This window comes from Mytilus edulis, chromosome 3, assembly GCF_963676685.1.
Source record: "Mytilus edulis chromosome 3, xbMytEdul2.2, whole genome shotgun sequence".
Lineage (NCBI taxonomy): Eukaryota > Metazoa > Mollusca > Bivalvia > Mytilida > Mytilidae > Mytilus > Mytilus edulis.
In genome coordinates, this window is record NC_092346.1 from 52,246,086 (window position 1) to 52,267,998 (window position 21,913).

Genomic DNA, 21,913 nt, shown 5'->3' on the forward strand with positions numbered 1-21,913 from the left:
TATAAATGCTTAGCCAGACAGATTGGTGTCTTGTTTACTTCGGATGACATTTGATGGATTACTAATGCATTTTTTTTCTTTTTACTTAATTGGCCAATATAAATGGCTTTATTATATCCTCTGCTTTTGTTAAAGTGCCTGTTATTGGTTCTTTTAATGCTTGTATGCACTTGGAATAGTGTTGGGTATGTCACCAACTCTATATCCTATTTTCAATTTTGCATAAATTTAATATATATAAAGATGAAAATTTGTTTTATTTTGCTTACACACAAAGTGGTTGGTACTATATCGGCATGTTTTAAAGTTCATCATGATATGTAGTTACACTTTATGTTTCCCAACTTTTATTTTTTTTTGTGATCGAGAAGATTTATGTTAACTAAAAATGAGATAATTTATAGGAATAATACGAGTAGCTTCTCCAGAAGTGAATACATTTGTTAGGCTTATACAATATTCAACTATTTACCTCTGTACCTAGTTAGATAACAATTACCAATTTGATATTCATGCCTCGTCCACACGTACATTTAATTCGAATAACGTTCAAACTCAGCATTAAGATGGTATCAGTTGTGAAAAATAAAATAACAAAAATACCGAACTCCAAGGAAATTTACAACGGAATGTTCTTATCAAATGGCAAAATCAAAAGCCCATGTATCAACAGTTAACAATAAGCAAAGACAAAACAACAACTAATAACATGTAAGTAAGATGATAAACAACGTCAGTACCTAGAATATATTCTTCAAGAGTAATGTACTATTTGTTACGATCACACGGAATATTTTTCAACCATGTCTTGGTATCTTTTGATGAACGTTTTTTTTTTTTTTTTTTAGAAAAAACAACTAGACGTTCATTGGCACAACCCTGGTTCATTTAAGAAATAATTCATGGAAGCCATAGATTTGTTGGAAATTTACACATGGCCTGGGCCGTGATATTCGAATTTTATCCTGAGCGTTAGCGATGGATAAAATTAACGAATATCACGGCCCAGGCCATGTGTAAATTTACAACAAATCTATGGCTTGCATGAATTATTTCGATTCTAATAGGACAAATACGATCATTAAAAAACTGAACGATGATGGGTATACCGTGTGTGTGGCTGTTCTATTTTACCCACTGTTCGGTAAATGTAAAACAAATCTAATAAACCTGCATGAATGATTTCTTAACTAACCGCTAGAAAAAAATGTGATTACTTTTTTTACTTCTCAGTCAACCCAACATTTGCAATTTAAGATTTGCATTTTTTATCGTAAGCTACCGTCAAATTCACTGTTGACATGTTGTAACCAAGGAGCCGCCATGTTGACTTGCTGAAATCAGTAAATGTGCGAATATTGCAATAGAACAGAAAACAAGCAACACCTACCTCAATACTTTATTTTAATGCAATTGTATCCGAGTTTAGAAGGTAAACGCAATCGAAAAACCTTCAGCTTTGATGTTTTCATTCGTATGACGTCATGTTATGAAATGACGTTAATGCGCAAAAATCACTACTGGAATTTCGCGGAATTTTAATTTGTTTTGTTTTTGTCCATTTTTCCGTTCTCTAATTTGTAAATTCTTTTTGTTATGCATCACAATCAGAATAAATGCTATGTAGGGTTTTATTCAATTGTAATTGTTAACACAGCGAAATCCACAACCGTTTACACATAGGTTACGATACATGTGGATTTACGTGGGAGGCATATTTAAACAGCCATTTGTGTACATCTTGGAGTCTGCGCTAAGTATAGATATATCGAGAATTTTATCACGGTGTTGTTTACAAAGCGAAAGAAGCACGTCATATTAGAATAACTGTTTGTGCATACATTGGTGACGTTTTACACATTTTTGGTAGCATCTGTAAGCTCTTCAATACCAAATGAGTTGGGAAATGTATATCCCAATTGCAAGTGAAATGGGTGCATTGCTACTAAGGTAGGGGATTTGGTCATTTCAAAATTATAATCGTCTCGTTTGTCATAGATTCTGGCACAAAGAAAACGGCTGATGTCAAATTCGAGGTAAAAGTCTATAATAAAGAGGCAGAGGATTAGGCCATGTCTGTCTTTTTTTTTTTATCTGGAGGTCATATCAATGAAAACCCAATCAACAAAGTTTGGAAAGTGACTGAATGAACTCTGACCCATACAAAAATATGAATAGGTCGGCAAAGAGAGGCGCACAGTTCGTTTGCAACGGAATGCCGAAAATTGGTTGAAAAGGTCTACTTTTCAACAAATATATTGTCAAAAAGAAACTCTACCAAACTGATCACTCGTTCCTCTGTGTGGCATGTTTTACCTTTTTGTTCACTATTAAGCAAATATGCTGCATGGTATCACAAAGAGTTAAATTTATAGTGTATGCTACCTTTTGTTTGTTGAAAAGCATTGTGGATTAATTTTTTTCAACGTTTTTTTCAACATCACATAGAAATAGTGATATACAGAGTTGAAAAAAACTAAAGTTTTGATAGAACTTATTACAGAGAAAGATCAAGGTTTAAAACTATCAAGAAGTTCTTAAGAATTTTCAGAATCATCATAATTGTCATAGATTCTGGCACATACATGTTTAAACTATGCAGAAATTTTTATGAGAATTTTTAGAATCATCATATGCCTAATACCACTACGCGAGTTAAAAGGTTCACAGTATTCTTGAAGACCCTCTTTCACTTCGGACATATTTTTTGTCAATCTAATGGATTCTTGTCTAAGTGACACACTTAGGTGGGTCTATATCAGGTTTATCTAAATAAGAAGAACAAGATACCGAAAATATATTAAAATGTATTACCATGTTACCAAAATCAAAATGTTTCGTGTGTAATCTAACCAATTTTGACAGATAACCGTCTTTGAAAGCTTCCGTAACATTTAAATAGAAGTAACGGCTTTCTAAAACATGGAATATTAATACGCACATGGTGTATAATTTAAAATAAGCATACTAAAAAAAACATCTCGTCAAAATACTACACAGGAATATTCGGGTAAATCAGTTTAGGTCAGGGCTAGTTCAAATAAACTCATCATAGATACCAGGAATACAATTTAATATTTACGCCAGACACGCGTTTCGTCTACAAAAGACTCACCAGTGACGCTCGAATCAAAAATGTTATAAAAGGTCAAATAAAGTACAAAGTTGAAGAGCATTGAGGACCAAAAATTCCTAAATATTTTGCCAAATACAGCTAAGGTAATCTATTCCTGAGATAGAAAAGCAATGCACTAAGCAACAGTTTAAATATATTGATATGTTAAAACCATTTTAATCGTATTGTTTGTTTATCAATTGGAAGTTCATTCTTTGTTTAGTTTCACACTTGATCATCTTTTTGCTGAAACATAACATTTCTATTCTAGTTATGCCCCGTACGGAAATGAAGTTGTCTTGTAATTTGAATCTAAAGTTATATTCTCTTAGCTCTTGTTTTGTAGTTTGTTGTTAATATACACCATAGAGAAGTTCACAAAGCTAAAAAGTTTATGTTTAATAAAAAGTCTACAATGATGCACTGCGGATGAACGGTGGTCTGACAAGTAAGAGTCTAATGGTTATGAACTACCATTATTACAGCAATCGTAAACACCTCTGAGATAAACTTTGAAAAAGTTATATACTTTATCAACGAATCTGTGTACAATATTACACTATACATTATATCAATTATAATTAAATATGGGCAATTCGATGAAAATCTTATCAATGAATATAACAAAAGCTATTTTTTCACCGTCAATATAACGTTAGTTAGGAGAATCAGACAACCAAGACATGTACATATATACATGTAACCAACAAAATGAACATATACCAGATGAAAAGGTGTATGATGAAAAATCAGACTGCAATGTATTTAGTTGTCTTTACCAACCAAAATTATTGATCAGTTTCTTTCATCTGTCGTTATCTGAATGCAAGTAAATGTGGGTTGAATGTAAAAGAAAACAAAACAAGAAGATTAATTCTGACATGCCATACACATGATTTATCTAAACGATTTTCTATATTTAATAGATATTAATGTAAGCCGATGTAATCATTTCGACAGGTATTTGAGACAGGGCAGTTTTTGTTGGCCCGCCCCAATTTTTTCCAAAATCTATATATACTTTTGTTCTGTCAGTTTCTCCAATTTATAATTATTTTCATACATTTCTGTATTAGACTTACAGACAGAGATAAGTTCTTCTTACACAAGTATACTATTTATCGTACTAGGACGCGGCAATTAACCAATTAATATACAGGGACTACAGATATAAAACTTTACTCAATACAAATGTGTGCTCGAAACTCAAAATCTAGCATTTTGATTTGTTATGAATTTTGAGTCCGAGTACGACTATCGTTCTCCAATATTTTGTGTTTCAAGCAAAAGTTTTGAACTCCAAATATTTGGGAGAGAATAAGTTCTTTTTTTTTAAATTTTTTTTGGTGTTATTTCTGTACTTAAACTTACACAAATATACAAACAATAGTATGTCTTACTTGTTTGCTAGCAATTGTTTGTTTATCAACAGCGGCCACTGATAATATAGATGAACCCTTTCAACCTTCGTATAATTCGGGTGCCACATGTGGAGCAGAATTTGCTTAACCTTCCGGAGCTGCTGAGATCACCCCCAAATTTTTTTGGGGTTCCTGTTGCTTAGTCTTTAGTTTTCTAGGTTGTGTCTTGTGTCCTATTATTAGTCTGTTTGTATTTTTTTGTTTTTATCCATGGCGTTGTCAGTTTCTTTTCGATCTATGAGTTTGACTATCCCTCTGGTATCTTTCGCCCTCCTTGACTGTTTACTTCTCTGCTTTCTGGATTGTGTCAAGGAATCATTGTATTTAATAATCAGCGCGTGTGTTCCTTCGTCCGCACTTAATAACTAGTATATTCTCATGTTTCGAAGCGGGATTTTGAATAAACAAATATCTCTGATCATTGTCTATTTTATCTTTTGTATCTGGGCGTCACTAGTAAGTCTTGTGTGGACAAAATGCACTTCTGGCGTATTAAAATTGTTAACTTGTTGCCTTTTGTTAGCTATTATTCGTGTGTTTCTTTGTCAATTGTGTTCTCCTATTTATTTATATTGTAGTCCTGTAATGTTGTGTTGTCATTTTAAAGTTATATTTCACATGGCCATAAAAGAGGGAGGTTTGGCATGCCACAAAACCAGGTTCAACCCACCATGTTTTCCTTTAAAAATGTCCTGTACCAAGTCAGGAATATGGCCATTGTTATATTATAGTTCTTTTTATGATTTTTGAACAACGGTATACTACTGTTGCCTTTATTTAAAGTAAAATAGTAACATTGAGTCTTTCACGCGGATCTGCAGAACATGAGACTTAGTTTATAATTATATTTTTGGGGATCAAAATATTTTATTATAAAAAAATAAACATAAATATGAGTTTTTTCTAGAATCTTCTGTTGTCTTCAGCCTCGTTGTGTCTTCCGCCTTATAAGTGTTTCACCTAATAGCTTCCTACAATTTAAAAAAAGAAGAATAAACAATAAGATGAATTCTATATAACTGTTTTAAGAATTTGATACACTGTTTTCATCATAGTCAATTACTTTAAAAATTACTCAAAAACGATAAAAAAATATAATTTAAAAACCTTTAACTCCATATTGTATCTAGATGATAACAGGAAAAAAATAACTAAAAAATATCATCAGAAAATAAGAATAATTCCTAAAAATTCTCATTATGCTAGAACGGTGTTTTAATGATGAAAAGGCTTCTGTTCAAGTTTCATAAAAGGATGTATTGATGTCTTAAAAACAATTACACCATTTACTTACCCTAAATGATAAAGACGCCGACGGAATTTAGTATATCTATGTTTCGTTCTACTTGCCAGATAAAAATAACTAATTAATATCATGTACAGTCTATTTGTCTAATGTTTTTTCAAGAATTTAAAACATGTAAATTTTTAACAATAACAAACCTTTCTTAAATCCTTTAATACCATATGCACCGCCCATATTTCCAAATCCGTTGTTTCGAAATATTTGATAACTTCCGAAATCTTGAATCCCCATTCCTAAACCAGCGCCATGATTGTTCCATCCTTCAAATTCAGATGGATACGCCCCAGAATCCATCATTCCTTTAAGATATCCACCATTTCCACCATTAAATTGTCCTCCCATTCCACCTTTGAAATATCCTCCGATTCCAACTTTCAGATATCCACCCATTAATCCATGGTTCTGGAAGCCAACAGCTCCGCCATTTAGATATCCACCATTGAACATGTCATACTGATTTTCATATCCTATCATGCCAAAGTTGGAGTTCATTGGTCCATATCCTCCAAATCTCTGATATCCAGACTGAGGTCCAAAATTTCCTACAATTTTAAGTAATCGTTATAAATGTTTTAAAGTGTGTATATTTACATATATTTAAAACTAATTTGTGTTATATTATGGAGAACTAGGTTGCACGAAAAAAATGTAGAAACAGGACATTCGTTAAGGGAGAGGGTAGGTGAAAGCATCGAAACCTCAAACACAAATCATATGAACATCCGGTCTGCATGAAGCATGAAGGTTGGTATGTTAAATTTTCCCAGAATTTTGTTCACATCATTTCAAAAAATTCTTTCTTTTTCTACCAAAAACAAAATCACAGTATCATTCATTACAGGGTTTCAAACACAAGTTATTACTTTCAACTGTAATAGATATTGGCACATTGGAGTGTTTAACTATGAAAATCATATAAAGTCCTGTCAAAACTATGGTGTACAACTTATAAAGAAAACATGTGAATTTGTATGATTCAAAGTTGTTTCATGATTGTCTTACATAGCAATATGTAGCGCTGATGATATTTTTTTCTTTTTAGAAATGCGAAAAAAGGATTTAGTAAAAAATAAGTAAAGGAGTAGGTCCGGTAACGGCCGATTTTGGCCTCAAATTTCAATTTCATCTGACGAGAGATTTTAGACACTTTTCAAACACTTAAGTGTTTATTTCAGTTGATTCAATTAGTTTATGTGAAAGATTTTAACTAGATATGAAAAATCTATCAAATATGCCAAAAATTGTCACTTTTCGGATGGTTTTGGTCAAAAGTGAAAGTGGCCGCATCCGTGTTCATCCTCAACCTTTATATATGTTATGTATTATCATGAAATGCATTTCAATATTAAGAATGAACACAAATGCGGCCACTTTCATTTAAGACAGTAACCGTCTAAAATTTAACTAAAAATCTAACATTTTGAAGAATTCAGTTATTTAGCATGACTTAATGATGCTTGTACCCGATATATGAACATTGTATTGTAAAAAAACAGCCCATATTTATGTAGCAGAGGCATTCTACTTTCCAATAAATAACTAAAAGTTAACATTTTAACAATTTTGTAATACTGCTATATTTTGGGGCTAAAAAGGGGTCTTACTGAACCTACTCCTTTTATAAACTTTTTAACATTCAAATTTTCATTATGTTTCTACAAGTTTTTGCATTTAAATGTGATTGACACAGAGGTAGAAGAAATAGGCACAACCTCTTTTTACTGCTAAAATTGTCTCAGATTTTAACAAAACAAAAATATAACAACTGATTGCCATTTTCTGATCATTTTGTACTCCTGATAAAGTGTAATACTCCATCTAGATATAAAGCAAACAGTTATATCATTCTCGTTTGAGGAATATTTACTGTATGTACTTCAAATATGAAATATTTTAACCCACAAATTAATATTTTTCATGAAATTATGATTTTGACAAACCATGTAGTTTTTAATTTACCTTTGTAGAATGTAGCAGAGACACAGGCAAAGAGGGTAGCGACTACAACCGAACTCAACATTTTCGTCTGTATCTAAAATTCGAAAATGAATAGCTATATAGGATGGTCATATATTCGGTTTAAGCATAACTTTAAAAAAAAAATGCACTTCTAAATTTTAAAAAATGCAGATTATTGAAAATAAATCTATAGCCTGACAAAAGATTTGAAAAATGGTTTCAAGCAATAAAAGAAGGAAAAATAGATAAAATAAATGTTTCATCATATATATTGAAAACATAGGAAATTACTTACCTTAAGATATTTGGCAATTCAAGAGGGGTCTGGATTCACTTGTGATTTGTCCGGTAGAATCTTTCTTCTTTTATATACGTTCAATCACAGCCGATGTATTAATGCATTAGAACCCATCATTTATAATTCGGTTGTCAGAAAACAAATTATAAGGATGCAGCAATTAAATATGGTCTTTTGTTCTAGTAGTCTTAAACTATAAAGGTACGGGAAATTGTGGTTACGTATATGGTGGTCGGAAACGTAAAACGTAATAAACCCTACGAATTGTTTCTTGTGACATTGACACCTTACGTGTTTAATTACAACATAAATGTCTGAGGGCCCTCATGGGGTTTTTGATTATGTGATTACTTGGCCGTTTTTTTAATGATTATTTGATTATTAAGCCAAATATTCCATGATTATTTGATTACCTAGGACTGTATTTTTAGTTTATGATTATTTGATTACTAAAGATAAGCAAATATTTAATGATTATGTGATTATATTGGCAAAAAATGGTGATTATGTGATTACTAGGACCCCCCATGAGGGGCCTCATGTCTCTACAACATTTAATACAATGACTTGGTCATATATGGAGGGAAACCTTTTAAAACGGACAGTTCTTTATTTTTATTTAAACAATTGCATTTTGACAATTATCTTTGCTCTTGTTCTTAGTTTAAAAAAGTAGTTATCAAAGATATCAATCGGAAATGTTGTCAACGCAAATTACTATACTTCTCAACATTATCGTTACTATTAACATTTATGTTGGTTATATTGAGTGAATATATCCCTCCTACTGTGTTAATATATACCAGTACTGAATGGATAACAAACATAAAAATGTGAACCTGCAAATTTGTCTTTGTTTTAAGCAAAACATAACTAACAAGAATGTGTTCATAGTACACGGATGCCCCACTCGCACTATCATTTTCTATGTTCAGTGGACAGTGAATTCGAAATTGGGGTCAAAACTTTAATTTGGAATTACAATTAGAAAGATCATACCATAGGGAACATGTGTACTAAGTTTCAAGTTGATGTAACTTTAACTTCATCAAAAACTACCTTGACCAAAAACTTTAACCTGAAGCGAACGGACGCACGGACGGACGAACGGACGAACGGACGAACGGACGGAAGCACAGACCAGAAAACATAATGCCCCTCTACTATCGTAGGTGGCGCATAAAAATGTTCCATCTGTTTATGACTATTGTCCGCCTTTTCGTATTTTTCCTTTGTTTTTTTTTCAACATGTAAATTTTGATTGTCACATTTGTATCATACATTTACAAATTTGGACAAACAAACAAAACAATTCTGATCTGGGCGAATGATACGTATATGTGTAAAAATATAAAAGTCAAATTAAATGTATCAAACTAACAATGGCTCTCTTCAATTAACAACTGATCTTATAAATTCGGACTTCCTTAAAAAAAAATCAATGTCGAAACTTTATGTGAATCAGTGAAACAAGAAATTGAAATGAAGGTCAATCGTTCTTTGTTGGTCAGCGATGTACTAAATATTACGATTATGTAGACCAAAAGTAGTTACTTGATGATACTATGAAATGAAATGAGTGGAAACTGGCCGAATTACACTAAAAATTACAATCCCCTTCTCTTTCATGAATGTGACCTATCGAATTAAACTATTTACTGGATTTGTTATCACATAAGCAACACGACGGGTGCCACATGTGGAGCAGGATCTGCTTACCCTTCCGGAGCACCTGAGATCACCCCTAGTTTTTGGTGGGGTTCGTGTTGTTTATTCTTTAGTTTTCTATGTTGGGTCATGTGTACTATTGTTTGTCTTTTTCATTTTTAGCCATGGCGTTGTCAGTTTATTTTCGATTTATGAGTTTGACTGTCCCTTTGGTATCTTTCGTCCCTGTTTTACCTTAGCCGTATTTGGCACAACTTTTTTGGGGTGTTGTGTCCTTAATGCTCTTCTACGTTGTGCTTATTTTGCTTTATAACTATTTTGAAATGACAGTCACTGATGAGTCTAATGAAAACGAAACGCAAGTCTGGCGTATAAGATTATAATCCTGGTTCCTTTGATAACCAATTATAGTAATTCTAGATAAAATACAGTTAACTTGTATTTGTCAGTATCTGCAATATTGAAACAAGCTTTAGCACTTATTGCTGGTTGATAAGTTACAAAAATGAAACTTAAGTAAGACGACGCCTTGAGACATATAATACAAAGCATGAATAAACAGATCAAATACAATTGATGCATTGTCTATATCAACTGAATTCGAAATATTTCTTTGCATAAACACTTGCTGATCAATAAATCATACTACTCAAAGGCAAATGAACAATGATAAAATAGGCCAAATATATAGTTTTGTTTTTAATCTTGGAAAAAGACAAAAAGTAAAAAACTTAACGTTCGTCAAATAGCACTGAAAACAAATTGAAAGCCGAAACAGAGATTTGTCTACAAGTGTTACTCAGTTTTTTAACTCACCCTGAAATTGCGGCCACCAACTGACGCTTTACAAATGTCGCCTTTTTAAATAAATAAAGTCTTATGTTTATGCTGTATCGTATCATCCTGATAGGCATACATGTATATGTAAAATCGACATGTCAATATCTTCCGATTTGGAAGACGAGATGTTTCGTTGATGTGTTTGTGATAAGTGGACACATTATTTAATCAAGAAGGGAGTCGGCAAATGAAAATTTCCAAAAGTCCAAATGGTAAGTTTTCAACATATTCCAGTAAGTTAATGACAAATACGCAGGGAACATTTGAATATAATCCTATTACTTCATTTTAGTAACGAATTAAAGAAGCGTTGGATGAAGAAAAAATAAACCATAGAAACTTCAAACAGAGAATCAGAAATCATCGTTTACATATCTTTGTTGGTTTATGACCTTCACTTAAAACTATTTTGAAAGGTTTTACGTTTATATTTGCCAGTTTGTATGAATAAATTAAAAAAAAAGTCCTTTTGGTCCACATCTTCCAGACCATTCCCATCATAATATTAGGACACAGTAGAATACACATCATGTTCAATAAGGCAGATAATCGTTCTTCCATCAAAATATTGAGTACGATTTATCGTACTTTGACTCAATAATTAACCAAGCAAATTACTGCATTTGGTTTTCGAACAAAAATGAGTATATTTCAATAAGACAGCAAATAACGACAAAAATAACCAACCCTATACAGCATATTTTTAGGAATAATTTTCAAAAGAAGAAGTACACAAATATTTCTGATGAAAGTGGATGCCTGTCAGTGTATAAATAGTGTATAAATAGACCTGCCATGTATTAGAAGTGGATACCTATCAGTGTATAAATAGTGTACAAATAGACCTGCCATGTATTTAGTTGTCTATACTAACCATAAAAGTGGATGCCTGTCAGTGTATAAATAGTGTACAAATAGACCTGCCATGTATTAGAAGTGGATACCTATCAGTGTATAAATAGTGTACAAATAGACCTGCCATGTATTAGAAGTGGATGCCTGTCAGTGTATAAATGGTGTATACATAGACCTGCCATGTATTAGAAGTGGATACCTATCAGTGTATAAATAGTGTACAAATAGACCTGCCATGTATTAGAAGTGGATGCCTGTCAGTGTATAAATAGTGTATAAATAGACCTGCCATGTATTAGAAGTGGATACCTATCAGTGTATAAATAGTGTAGAAATAGACCTGCCATGTATTAGAAGTGGATGCCTGTCAGTGTATAAATAGTGTATAAATAGACCTGCCATGTATTAGAAGTGGATACCTGTCAGTGTATAAATAGTGTACAAATAGAACTGCCATGTATTAGAAGTGGATGCCTGTCAGTGTATAAATAGTGTATAAATAGACCTGCCATGTATTAGAAGTGGATACCTATCAGTGTATAAATAGTGTACAAATAGACCTGCCATGTATTAGAAGTGGATGCCTGTCAGTGTATAAATAGTGTATAAATAGACCTGCCATGTATTAGAAGTGGATACCTGTCAGTGTATAAATAGTGTACAAATAGACCTGCCATGTATTAGAAGTGGATGCCTGTCAGTGTATAAATAGTGTATAAATAGACCTGCCATGTATTAGAAGTAGATACCTATCAGTGTATAAATAGTGTACAAATAGACATGCCATGTATTAGAAGTAGATACCTATCAGTGTATAAATAGTGTACAAATAGACCTGCCATGTATTAGAAGTGGATGCCTGTCAGTGTATAAATAGTGTATAAATAGACCTGCCATGTATTAGAAGTAGATACCTATCAGTGTATAAATAGTGTACAAATAGACCTGCCATGTATTAGAAGTAGATACCTATCAGTGTATAAATAGTGTACAAATAGACCTGCCATGTATTAGAAGTGGATACCTATCAGTGTATAAATAGTGTACAAATAGACCTGCCATGTATTAGAAGTGGATACCTATCAGTGTATAAATAGTGTACAAATAGACCTGCCATGTATTAGAAGTGGATGCCTGTCAGTGTATAAATAGTGTATAAATAGACCTGCCATGTATTAGAAGTGGATACCTATCAGTGTATAAATAGTGTACAAATAGACCTGCCATGTATTAGAAGTGGATACCTATCAGTGTATAAATAGTGTACAAATAGACCTGCCATGTATTAGAAGTAGATACCTATCAGTGTATAAATAGTGTACAAATAGACCTGCCATGTATTAGAAGTGGATGCCTGTCAGTGTATAAATAGTGTATAAATAGACCTGCCATGTATTAGAAGTGGATACCTATCAGTGTATAAATAGTGTACAAATAGACCTGCCATGTATTAGAAGTGGATACCTATCAGTGTATAAATAGTGTATAAATAGACCTGCCATGTATTAGAAGTAGATACCTATCAGTGTATAAATAGTGTACAAATAGACCTGCCATGTATTAGAAGTGGATGCCTGTCAGTGTATAAATAGTGTACAAATAGACCTGCCATGTATTAGAAGTAGATACCTATCAGTGTATAAATAGTGTACAAATAGACCTGCCATGTATTTAGTCGTCTATACCAACCAAATTTATTGATCAGTTTCTTTCACATGTCTTTATCTGAATGCATGTACATGTAGGTTGAATATAAAAGAAAACAAAACAAAAGGATTAATTCTGCCAGGCCATGCACATTATATGTACAGGATTTAAAAAGTTAATGGATCTTGGTGTAAGCCGATGCAATCATTTCCACAGGTACTTGGGACTAAACAGTTTTTGTTGGTCCTCCCCTATTTTTCAAAACAATATATTTTTTTTGTTCTATTATAATAGCACTTATTTTCGTATTTTTCTGTGTCAGACTTACACAAGTATACTATTTATCCTACTCAGGATCAGAAGCAGCAATTTACTAGACCTACGGTTATTACACTTTACTCAGTACTTGGAGTATAGAATGTGTGCACAAAATCAAGCATTTAGTACTCTAATGCTTTTTTACCACACATTTGAATTTTGTGTTTTGAGCACTTTTTTTGTTGAAGTCCCCTCTCTTAATTCTAAAATCCGTAATGTTTGTGTTTGGTTTTCGAATGATTACACTTATTTTCTTGTTTTTCTGTGTTACACTTATTATGGTGTTCAATAGAAAGACGAATGAAAGACAATGCGTGGTTCTTTTGTACTGTTTTTGTGTGCTGACCTAGGTTGTTTTACGTGTTCGTTTTTATTCTGTGGTGAGGTACGATCTTTGGTATTGACATGTATATCTATTATACGTTCATTTTTATAAGTTTGCTGTTTGCAAAAGTATAAATGTGTCTAAATACTAAGAATTTTCTTATATTAGACAGACAACCTTAGCTTTATTTGCCACAACTTTGTGGAATTTTTGGTCATCAACTTTGTTTGGCTTTCTTCATTTATTACTTCTTGGTACTTAATTTTTGGTCATCAACTTTGTTTGGCTTTCTTCAAAGATACCTGAGCGTCACTTATGAATCTTATGTAAACGAAATACGCGTCTGGCGTATTAAATTATAAGCCTGGTACCTGATAACTATTACCATGTCGAAATGTTCTATTGTTTTGTTTATTTGTGTATTTCTGTTCTAAATGTTCTTCCATTTATTTGTAGTCCTGTCATGTAATGTTGTCACGTTAGTGTTATGTTTAACATTGCCATAAAAGTGCGAAGTTCCTTCCCTTTCATGAATGTGACCTACCGAATTAGACTATTTACCGGATTTGTAATCACATAAGCAACACGACGGGTGCCACATGTGGAGCAGGATCTGCTTACCCTTCCGGAGCACCTGAGATCACCCTTAGTTTTTGGTCGGGTTCGTGTTGTTTATTTTTTAGTTTTCTATGTTGTGTCGTGTGTGCTATTGTTTTTCTGTTTGTCTTTTTCATTTTTAGCCATGGCGTTGTCAGTTTGTTTTTGATTTATGAGTTTGACTGTCCCTTTGGTATCTTTCGTCCCTCTTTTCTTGGCTAGGCACAAAGCCAGGATCAACCCACCATTTTTCTTACAATGTCCTGTAGCAAGTCAAGAAAATGTTGTTATCTCATAATTCGTTTCTGTGTGCGTTGTATTGTCGTTTGGTTTTTTGTTGCACTTCAGTGTTTCTGTTGTTTCATTGTTTTCCTCTTATGGTTTATGTATTTCCATCAGTTTTAGTTTGTAACACGGATTTGTTTTGTCTATATCAATTAATGACTATCGAACAACGGTATACTACTGTTTCACTGTTCTATTATAAATGATTTCCATGTCCCAAAATATAATATTTTGATTGTAAAGCATTTCCAAATGAGGTGCTAAAGGGACAAAGGACATAATGTGTTAATAAATTTCTTTCCCGCATATATCGAAACATGCAGTCATTGCTTAGATATACACATCAAAGATACCAGGATTAAATTTTGAGTTGACACCAGGCGCGCGTTTCGTCTACAAAAGATTCACAAGTGACGCTCGAAACCAAAAAAGTTAAAAAGGCCAAATATTTTTAAACAGTTAATTTATAAATATGACCATATCAATGATAATTCATGTGAGCACAGAAGTGCTGACTACTGAGCTGGTGATACCCTCGGGGAAGTAAAACTCCACCAGCAGTGGCATCGACCAAGTGGCTGTAAATAAACTCAATATAGATACCAGGATTGAATTTTGTATGTACGCCGGACGCACATTTCTTCTACAAAAGACTCAACAGTGACGCTTAAGACAAAAAAAAGTACGAAGTTGAAGACCACTGAGGACCCAAATCCCCCCCCCCCAAAAAAACCCAATACAGCTAAGGTAATCAATTCCTGAGGCAGAAAAACCTTAGTATTTCAAAAATTCAAAAGTTTTGTAAACAATGAATTTATAAATCTGACAATATCAATATACATGTATACCTAATCTATATTCTACAAATTGTAGTTATCACAAACTTTATGTCTTGGCATTTGATTTTAAAGTATGACTTTGTTTACGTTGTCTTTTCAAGTGACCTCATAACAATGGCCCTTTATTTTATTTTGCCTCTTGGCCAAGATGTTAAAACACAACCTGGTTTCTACCTTCAACTAATTTCTATCGGGTCTGAACATATCATTTGCAGCCTTTTATGTTTTGTTTTGTTTTTCGTTTTCCTTTAACACACGATCAAATTATAAGAAACAAGATGGTATATCCTTGTTTATGCTGTTGATGTGTTTCCTTTGGTTTTAATTTTAACTGTTTTCTCTCAATAGATTTATGACTTTCGAACTGCGGGTATACTACTGTTGCCTTTATTTACCGTGAGACTATTAACAGTTCTACAAATTATGTCATGTGTCAGTATTATTAATCAACAATAATATTTGTAAATACAAAAGCAAGATCTATCATGCAATAGTGTAAAAATAACATGTGTGCTATCAATTGATAGTTTATCAACAGCGGCCACTAATAAAATATATGCACCCTTTTCAACTTTCGTATAATACTCTGCTTACTGAAGAGATTGTGTCCAGTGGCGTTGTGTTTTAAATTCAGTGTGTTTGTTCTTTCTATCGTTCGTTCGTCGAACGTTGTGCTTGCAACTCTTCCTTACATTGAGACTGTGTTTCATTTATGTTTGAACTTTTAAACATCATCGGTATCGTATAACATTTTGCACCTCTAGTTCTATTTTGATGAAAAGAAATTTTTGGATTACCCCTAGCAAAACATAGACTTTGCTATTTTTATAAAAAGAGAAGACATCTTTTAAACCATTATCTTACTATGGAAATTACTTACTTAGATCCTTTTTATTTATATAGAATGAAATTCAAAACAGTGTGGCTGTGGCCATTTATTGACACATTAAATTCATCCATTGACTGGGATAATTTAGGTGAACGTTTGTATGTAACGATCACTGCTCACTATGTACTTTTTAAAGACACTTAAACTATGGAGTCACCAAAGGTTCTCAACACCTTAATAAAGTAATTCGAAAAATTAATCAAATATAACACGATGTTTTGATTTATATCAATTATATAAATCAAAACATAAAGGTTATTCCTGATTAATTTTTCGAATTATTTTATAATTAAAGGCGTTAAGAAACCTTTGGTGACCCCACAATTTAAATGTCTATCGTAGGTACGTCGTGAACAGTGGTCGTTACAGACAAACTTTCACGTAAATTGTCCCAGTCAATGGATGAATTTAATGTGTCAATCAATGGCCACAGCCACACTGTTTTGAATTTCATTCTAATGTCATTGTAATGGTTTTTTTTTATTTGAATAAAGCGGAAAAGGGGGATGGGTGGTAATGCAGGAAAGCATTGAATATTTCCCTATTTATAAGCAGGATGTAATTTTATTCTCGTTTTTCTACTTTATAATGGCGTCATGGCATTTAGTCTTTCATGGGGATCTGCAAAAATTGTGAAACCATTTACTTTGTTTACAATTATTTACTAACTAATGTTTGAAATGAGAGCAAAATATTTATTATATAGAATAAACATAAATAATTGAGTTTTTTCTAGAATCCTATGTTGTCGTCAGCCCGGTGTCTCTTCGTCCTTTCTCGTGTTTCATTTAATAGCTTTCTACAATTTACAAAAAGAAGAATTTAAAAATAAGATGGACTCTGTAGTACTATTGTAAGAATTCTATGCACTATTTTTATCATAATCCATTAATTGTTTTAAAAATTACTCCAAAACAATAAAAATATACTTTAAAATTTTTATTCAGACGAAATGCTATTTCATAAATAATTTTTTTTTATTAAACTTCATAGAATTCCATAAAGTTTTGAACAAGCTTTAAATTGTAATCCCAGATTGAATCTAGATGATAACTGCAAAAAAAACATGGAATAGATTTTCATTAAGAAATAAGAGAAAAAAAAACCCAACTAATTATGCTTTGCATAGATGCGGTCTTTTGAATATAAAAAAAAACATCTGTTCACGTTTAATGAAAGGAAAGTTGACAAAAGTATTGATATCTAAAAAAAACAATTAAACCACAGACTAACCCTAAATGATGACGCCGCCCCCCTTTTTTTTGTAAAATGATTCATCAGACTAGACTTCGTGAACTTTGCCATTTCTCGTGTCTTTAATTTTTATGCGACAAATCTTTACTTATTAAGATATTTTTCGCTGGTATTTACTTATCATGTCAAAGTCATGTGTTTAGACATGCTGGAGTTGACGAGTGCGTCGAAAAAATGTCACTCAGTCATTTTGAAATTCAAAATACAGTAACACATTGCTTACGCTGAGACTGACAATCATGGCACCTTCAAAGCAACACAGGATGGAGAATGTTTAACCCCAAACACCCCATTCTATTCTAAAGAACATCAGTTAATTAACTCTCGTTGTATCTTACTCGGTTGACTCGAAAGTTTTCACGTGGTCTAAAATAACATACATGTAGCTGAATAATGATCCCCACTCAGTATAAGCTCTAGATATATTTTAAGTCTAAGGTACGACCATTTGATTTGAGGGGGAAGTATGAGATATATGAGTGAAAAAAATCTGACTCTGATTTTTGCCTTGAACAAAAATTCTGGCCGTACCTTTATTGAAAACAATACTCCTATCCACTTTTTTGCTATAAGAACTGAAAATTTCCAACAGAATAATTTAGCATTAAATGAACATGATGAATAAAAAACGGGCGTATATTTTTTTTTGGGGGGGGAGGGGGGGAGTATGCAGTTCTGCTGTTTCGCCGAACTGATATATTGGTTTTTTTTCCTCAAGACGAGACTGCAACCTGACTGCTGGGTGTGGTCTTTCTGTCTCCATTTATCGACCGTCGTTCATAAATTCGTTGTTACTTCAGACTCATTCATAGCCTTTTGTTGATTTAAAAACCCTCACTTCCCTTCATCTTGTTTGGTGAAACATAACAACCAAACATTTGAATAAAATTGCGTGTTCGTCTGTTTTAACTCGTGTCGGTCGTATTGTAAATTCCTTTGAATAGCCCGGCGTATATCTTTTTTATAACAAGAAATCTAACGAGGTTATGCTCACTTAACATACAACAAACGAGAATTTTCCCGGTCTATTTTTCACTGACAAGTCTCACATCAAATATATCAGTACATAGCTATGAATCCATACTATCATTTTATGATAGACAATTAATAGGGAGAATAAAGCATAAAAAATGTCCTACCCTAACACTTAACAGCAACTATGAAAAAAAAATACAGGCCCCACGTCAGTAACAGTTTAAAAAGTGCATATTACACTTATTTTATGTTTTTTTAAGGCTAAAAAAAGGTCCCAAAAATTTTTCGCCTCGCTACGCTCGCCAAATTTTTAAAACTTCGCCCTCTCCCCTGTAAAAAATCCTTGATTCGCCCCTGTTTTATGTACTATCTATTTGACTAATAGTATTTTTTTAGTTAAGGATGAACATGTAAATAATGATGAAATATAACAAACCTTTTTAAATCCGTTGTTTCCAAATTTTGGATAACCTCCTAAACCTTGCATCCCCATTCCTAAACCTGTGCCGGGATTGTTCCATCCTTCAAATCCAGATGGATAAAATCCAGGATCCATCATTTCTTTAAGATATCCACCATTTCCATCATTAAATTGTCCACCTATTCCCCTTTTGCCATTTTTATTCCAATTTTCTAATTGAAAAATGATATCTTGTGTTAAAATGTGCTTTATTGTCATAATATTACTTTTTATCATGCTAAAATACATTATCTTTTATTCTATCAATTAACTTTCCGCTGGTAACATTTCTATATAAATCTGTGTTTTGTGAAGAATAAAAGCTCGTTCATATTTTTAAAAAAATCTCCTTTTTATGATGAAAAATCAAATTTGTAAAAAAAAAATTTTTGTAGGTTATAATAAAATATGCCAAACGTACTGCTTTCGAACGGAGTTTTCTTGAGGAACATAAATTAGAATGCTTAAGGGAAACAAAGAAAAATCAATGCATGGTGAGCAAAATTTTTATGATGACAGCCATAAAAAGAAGGAAAATACAATATGAAACTAATTTTACTCGAGGCAGTGAGAATCTTACTACTGTTAAAATGTTATGAATAGTTAACAAAAGTACCAGGATTATATTTAAGTACGTCAGACGCGCGTTTCGTCTACATCATCACGCTCATATCAAAATAGTTATAAAGCCAAACAAGTAAAAAGTTGAAGACCATTGAGGATCCAAAATTCCAAAAAGTTGTTAAGAAAGTGTTAAATACTAGTATATGATAATGGTGTACTAGGGAAACGAATAAGAAAAAAGTCATTGAAGTTATTGAAATAATATTTTGATGAACAAACAGAATTTCATGCAATAAGTAAAAATTAATGAGTCCATACACCAAGAATATACAGAAAATCCAATTTTTGTTTTTAAACCAGAAGAAAAAAAAATTAATTTTCAAAATATATCGGATGTGTTCGGTTCAACAAGATTTTTTTTTTAAATTACTATTCCCATTCACATAGGTATAAGAAAGTAAGTAATTTACTTTTTTTTTGTAGTGACCTGTATAAAAACAATGTTTCATATAATTATGTTTTTAAAAAAACCCACACCAAACTATACCCGACCCATTGTGCCTAAAAGATCAGGCTAGAAATTGTATGCGACTCACTATAACCTGGCCATCTGGTAAAGTCCATTTTTAATCCATACACACATGCACACAAAAGTCCCAATAAATACACAATTATTTTTTGCCGCCCGAATAATTGCATCTGAAAAAGAAAATGATACAGTTGTTTGCAAAATAATAATTAAAAAAAGTTACTCAATTAGATGAATAAAAAAAAAATAGCTACTGAAACTACTACAAAATGAAGTAGATACACAAATTTATCATTATCTTTATAAACAGATTCAAACCTTTACGTTTCAAGTACACAGTGCAGGAATAACTTTGTGGAAACTACAGAATAAATTCTTTTTATAGTCAGACAATAAACAGCAAAACAATTGCGCATTCTATTTGATGTGTTTCAGCTTTTGATGTTGCCATTTGATTAGGGTCTTTCCGTTTTGAAATTTCCTCGGAGTTCAATATTTTGTAATTTTACTTTTTTTTCTAATTAGCTAACTACGACTGATATCGTTATTATTAAAATGTTTTGATAATTTGTAAGTTTGGCTTCTGAATTATTAAAACATTTTAATAACTTATAAGCTTGGCTTCTGAATTATCAAATCATAGTAATAAACAATTTTCAATAGCATGAAAACATAAAATTATATAATATGAATCATAGTACTCATTGACTAACAAGAGAATAGCGTTATAGATCTAAAAAATAAACACGAGATATAAAACTTGTAGTTTTCAAACCCGCTCTATTGTCAGGTACCTGTTCCACGTGAGGAACATAGGCATACGAACACCATATCTTAATGTTTAGGATTACTTAGAGTGTTGATGGTAGATCAGTGCGTGTTACTATAAAATGTATTCGAAACTATTTTGAGCTTGACTCTTTGCATTGATAAATAATGTAAATTGCCCTGAAGATGTGTTTTTTGTATGTCGTTGGGTTACTGTCTCATTTTCTAACTTTTTATTATCATATGTTTTAATTGGCATTATTAGCTCAAATATTCCCACACAATTATCTTTTTGTTAAAAATATATGTTTCTACTATATCCCATAATGGACTTTAGCAGATTATCTTAACATTCGACAATAATAGTTTATTTTCAGTTTTGGAAATGTTCTCTAACCATAAACATCGGGCTCAATATTGTTACATAGTAACGATACTTGTGCATCTCATAATTTTTACAACATTTCTAAAGACTAGCAATGTTTCTTCAGCTTATCTGATTAACAACATATATTTATGTTCGCTCATTAACTATATAATACATAATACATACTCAATAAACACTTACGGTCACTTTTGATATATACCAGGCTGTAAATAAGGATGATAAAGCCATTTTTACAAATTATTTTAATGCATGACAAGTATATATAAAGCCTTTCTACAGACATTAAAAATTTATATGGTATTGTGAGATTAAAATGAATTTTGATGAATTGATGTCACTCTTTAAGTATAAAATAGAATGGGACAATATTTTGCCCCCTCTCAAGCTAAACGAAAATAGAATTAACATTTGTAAAAGAAAGGTATTTCTTATTCTATTTTTTTCCCTTTTATTACGAAAATGAAAACCAAATTTCATGTTATAACTTGTATTTTTGTATTATACAAGTTATAACATGTACAATATTTTTGTACATTTTATAACCTGTACAAAATCGCAACCTGTACAAGACATATACAATGAATGACAGATTGATAGATCGAAAGATAGATGA

General features: G+C 32.1%; 2 protein-coding genes across 2 annotated transcripts; both read right to left on the minus strand.

The window, feature by feature from the left end:
- Positions 1-5,295: 5,295 nt before the first annotated feature.
- LOC139514882 (acanthoscurrin-1-like) lies at positions 5,296-8,196 on the minus strand. Its single transcript, XM_071304473.1, has 4 exons — positions 8,097-8,196; positions 7,802-7,874; positions 5,980-6,384; positions 5,296-5,507 (listed from the first exon to the last, which is right to left on the minus strand). The coding sequence occupies exons 2-4, from the start codon at positions 7,860-7,862 to the stop codon at positions 5,497-5,499; spliced, it is 477 nt and encodes a 158-aa protein (XP_071160574.1). The 5' UTR covers positions 7,863-7,874; positions 8,097-8,196; the 3' UTR covers positions 5,296-5,496.
- Positions 8,197-17,036: 8,840 nt separating this feature from the next.
- LOC139514884 (uncharacterized) lies at positions 17,037-20,575 on the minus strand. The gene is made up of 4 exons (XM_071304474.1): positions 20,463-20,575; positions 20,212-20,314; positions 19,028-19,224; positions 17,037-17,161 (listed from the first exon to the last, which is right to left on the minus strand). The coding sequence occupies exons 2-4, from the start codon at positions 20,312-20,314 to the stop codon at positions 17,147-17,149; spliced, it is 315 nt and encodes a 104-aa protein (XP_071160575.1). The 5' UTR covers positions 20,463-20,575; the 3' UTR covers positions 17,037-17,146.
- Positions 20,576-21,913: the final 1,338 nt, after the last annotated feature.

Bases quoted from the DNA above. Each gene is read 5' to 3' on its own strand.
- LOC139514882 (XM_071304473.1), bottom strand. From the start codon at position 7,862: ATGTTGAGTTCGGTTGTAGTCGCTACCCTCTTTGCCTGTGTCTCTGCT. The intron at 6,385-7,801 runs GTAAATTAAAAA...TTAAAATTGTAG, and splicing joins CTCTGCTACATTCTACAAAG to GAAATTTTGGACCTCAGTCT.
- LOC139514884 (XM_071304474.1), bottom strand. From the start codon at position 20,314: ATGCAATTATTCGGGCGGCAAAAAATAATTGTGTATTTATTGGGACTT. The intron at 19,225-20,211 runs GTGAGTCGCATA...TTTTTCAATTAG, and splicing joins TACCAGATGGCCAGGTTATA to AAAATTGGAATAAAAATGGC.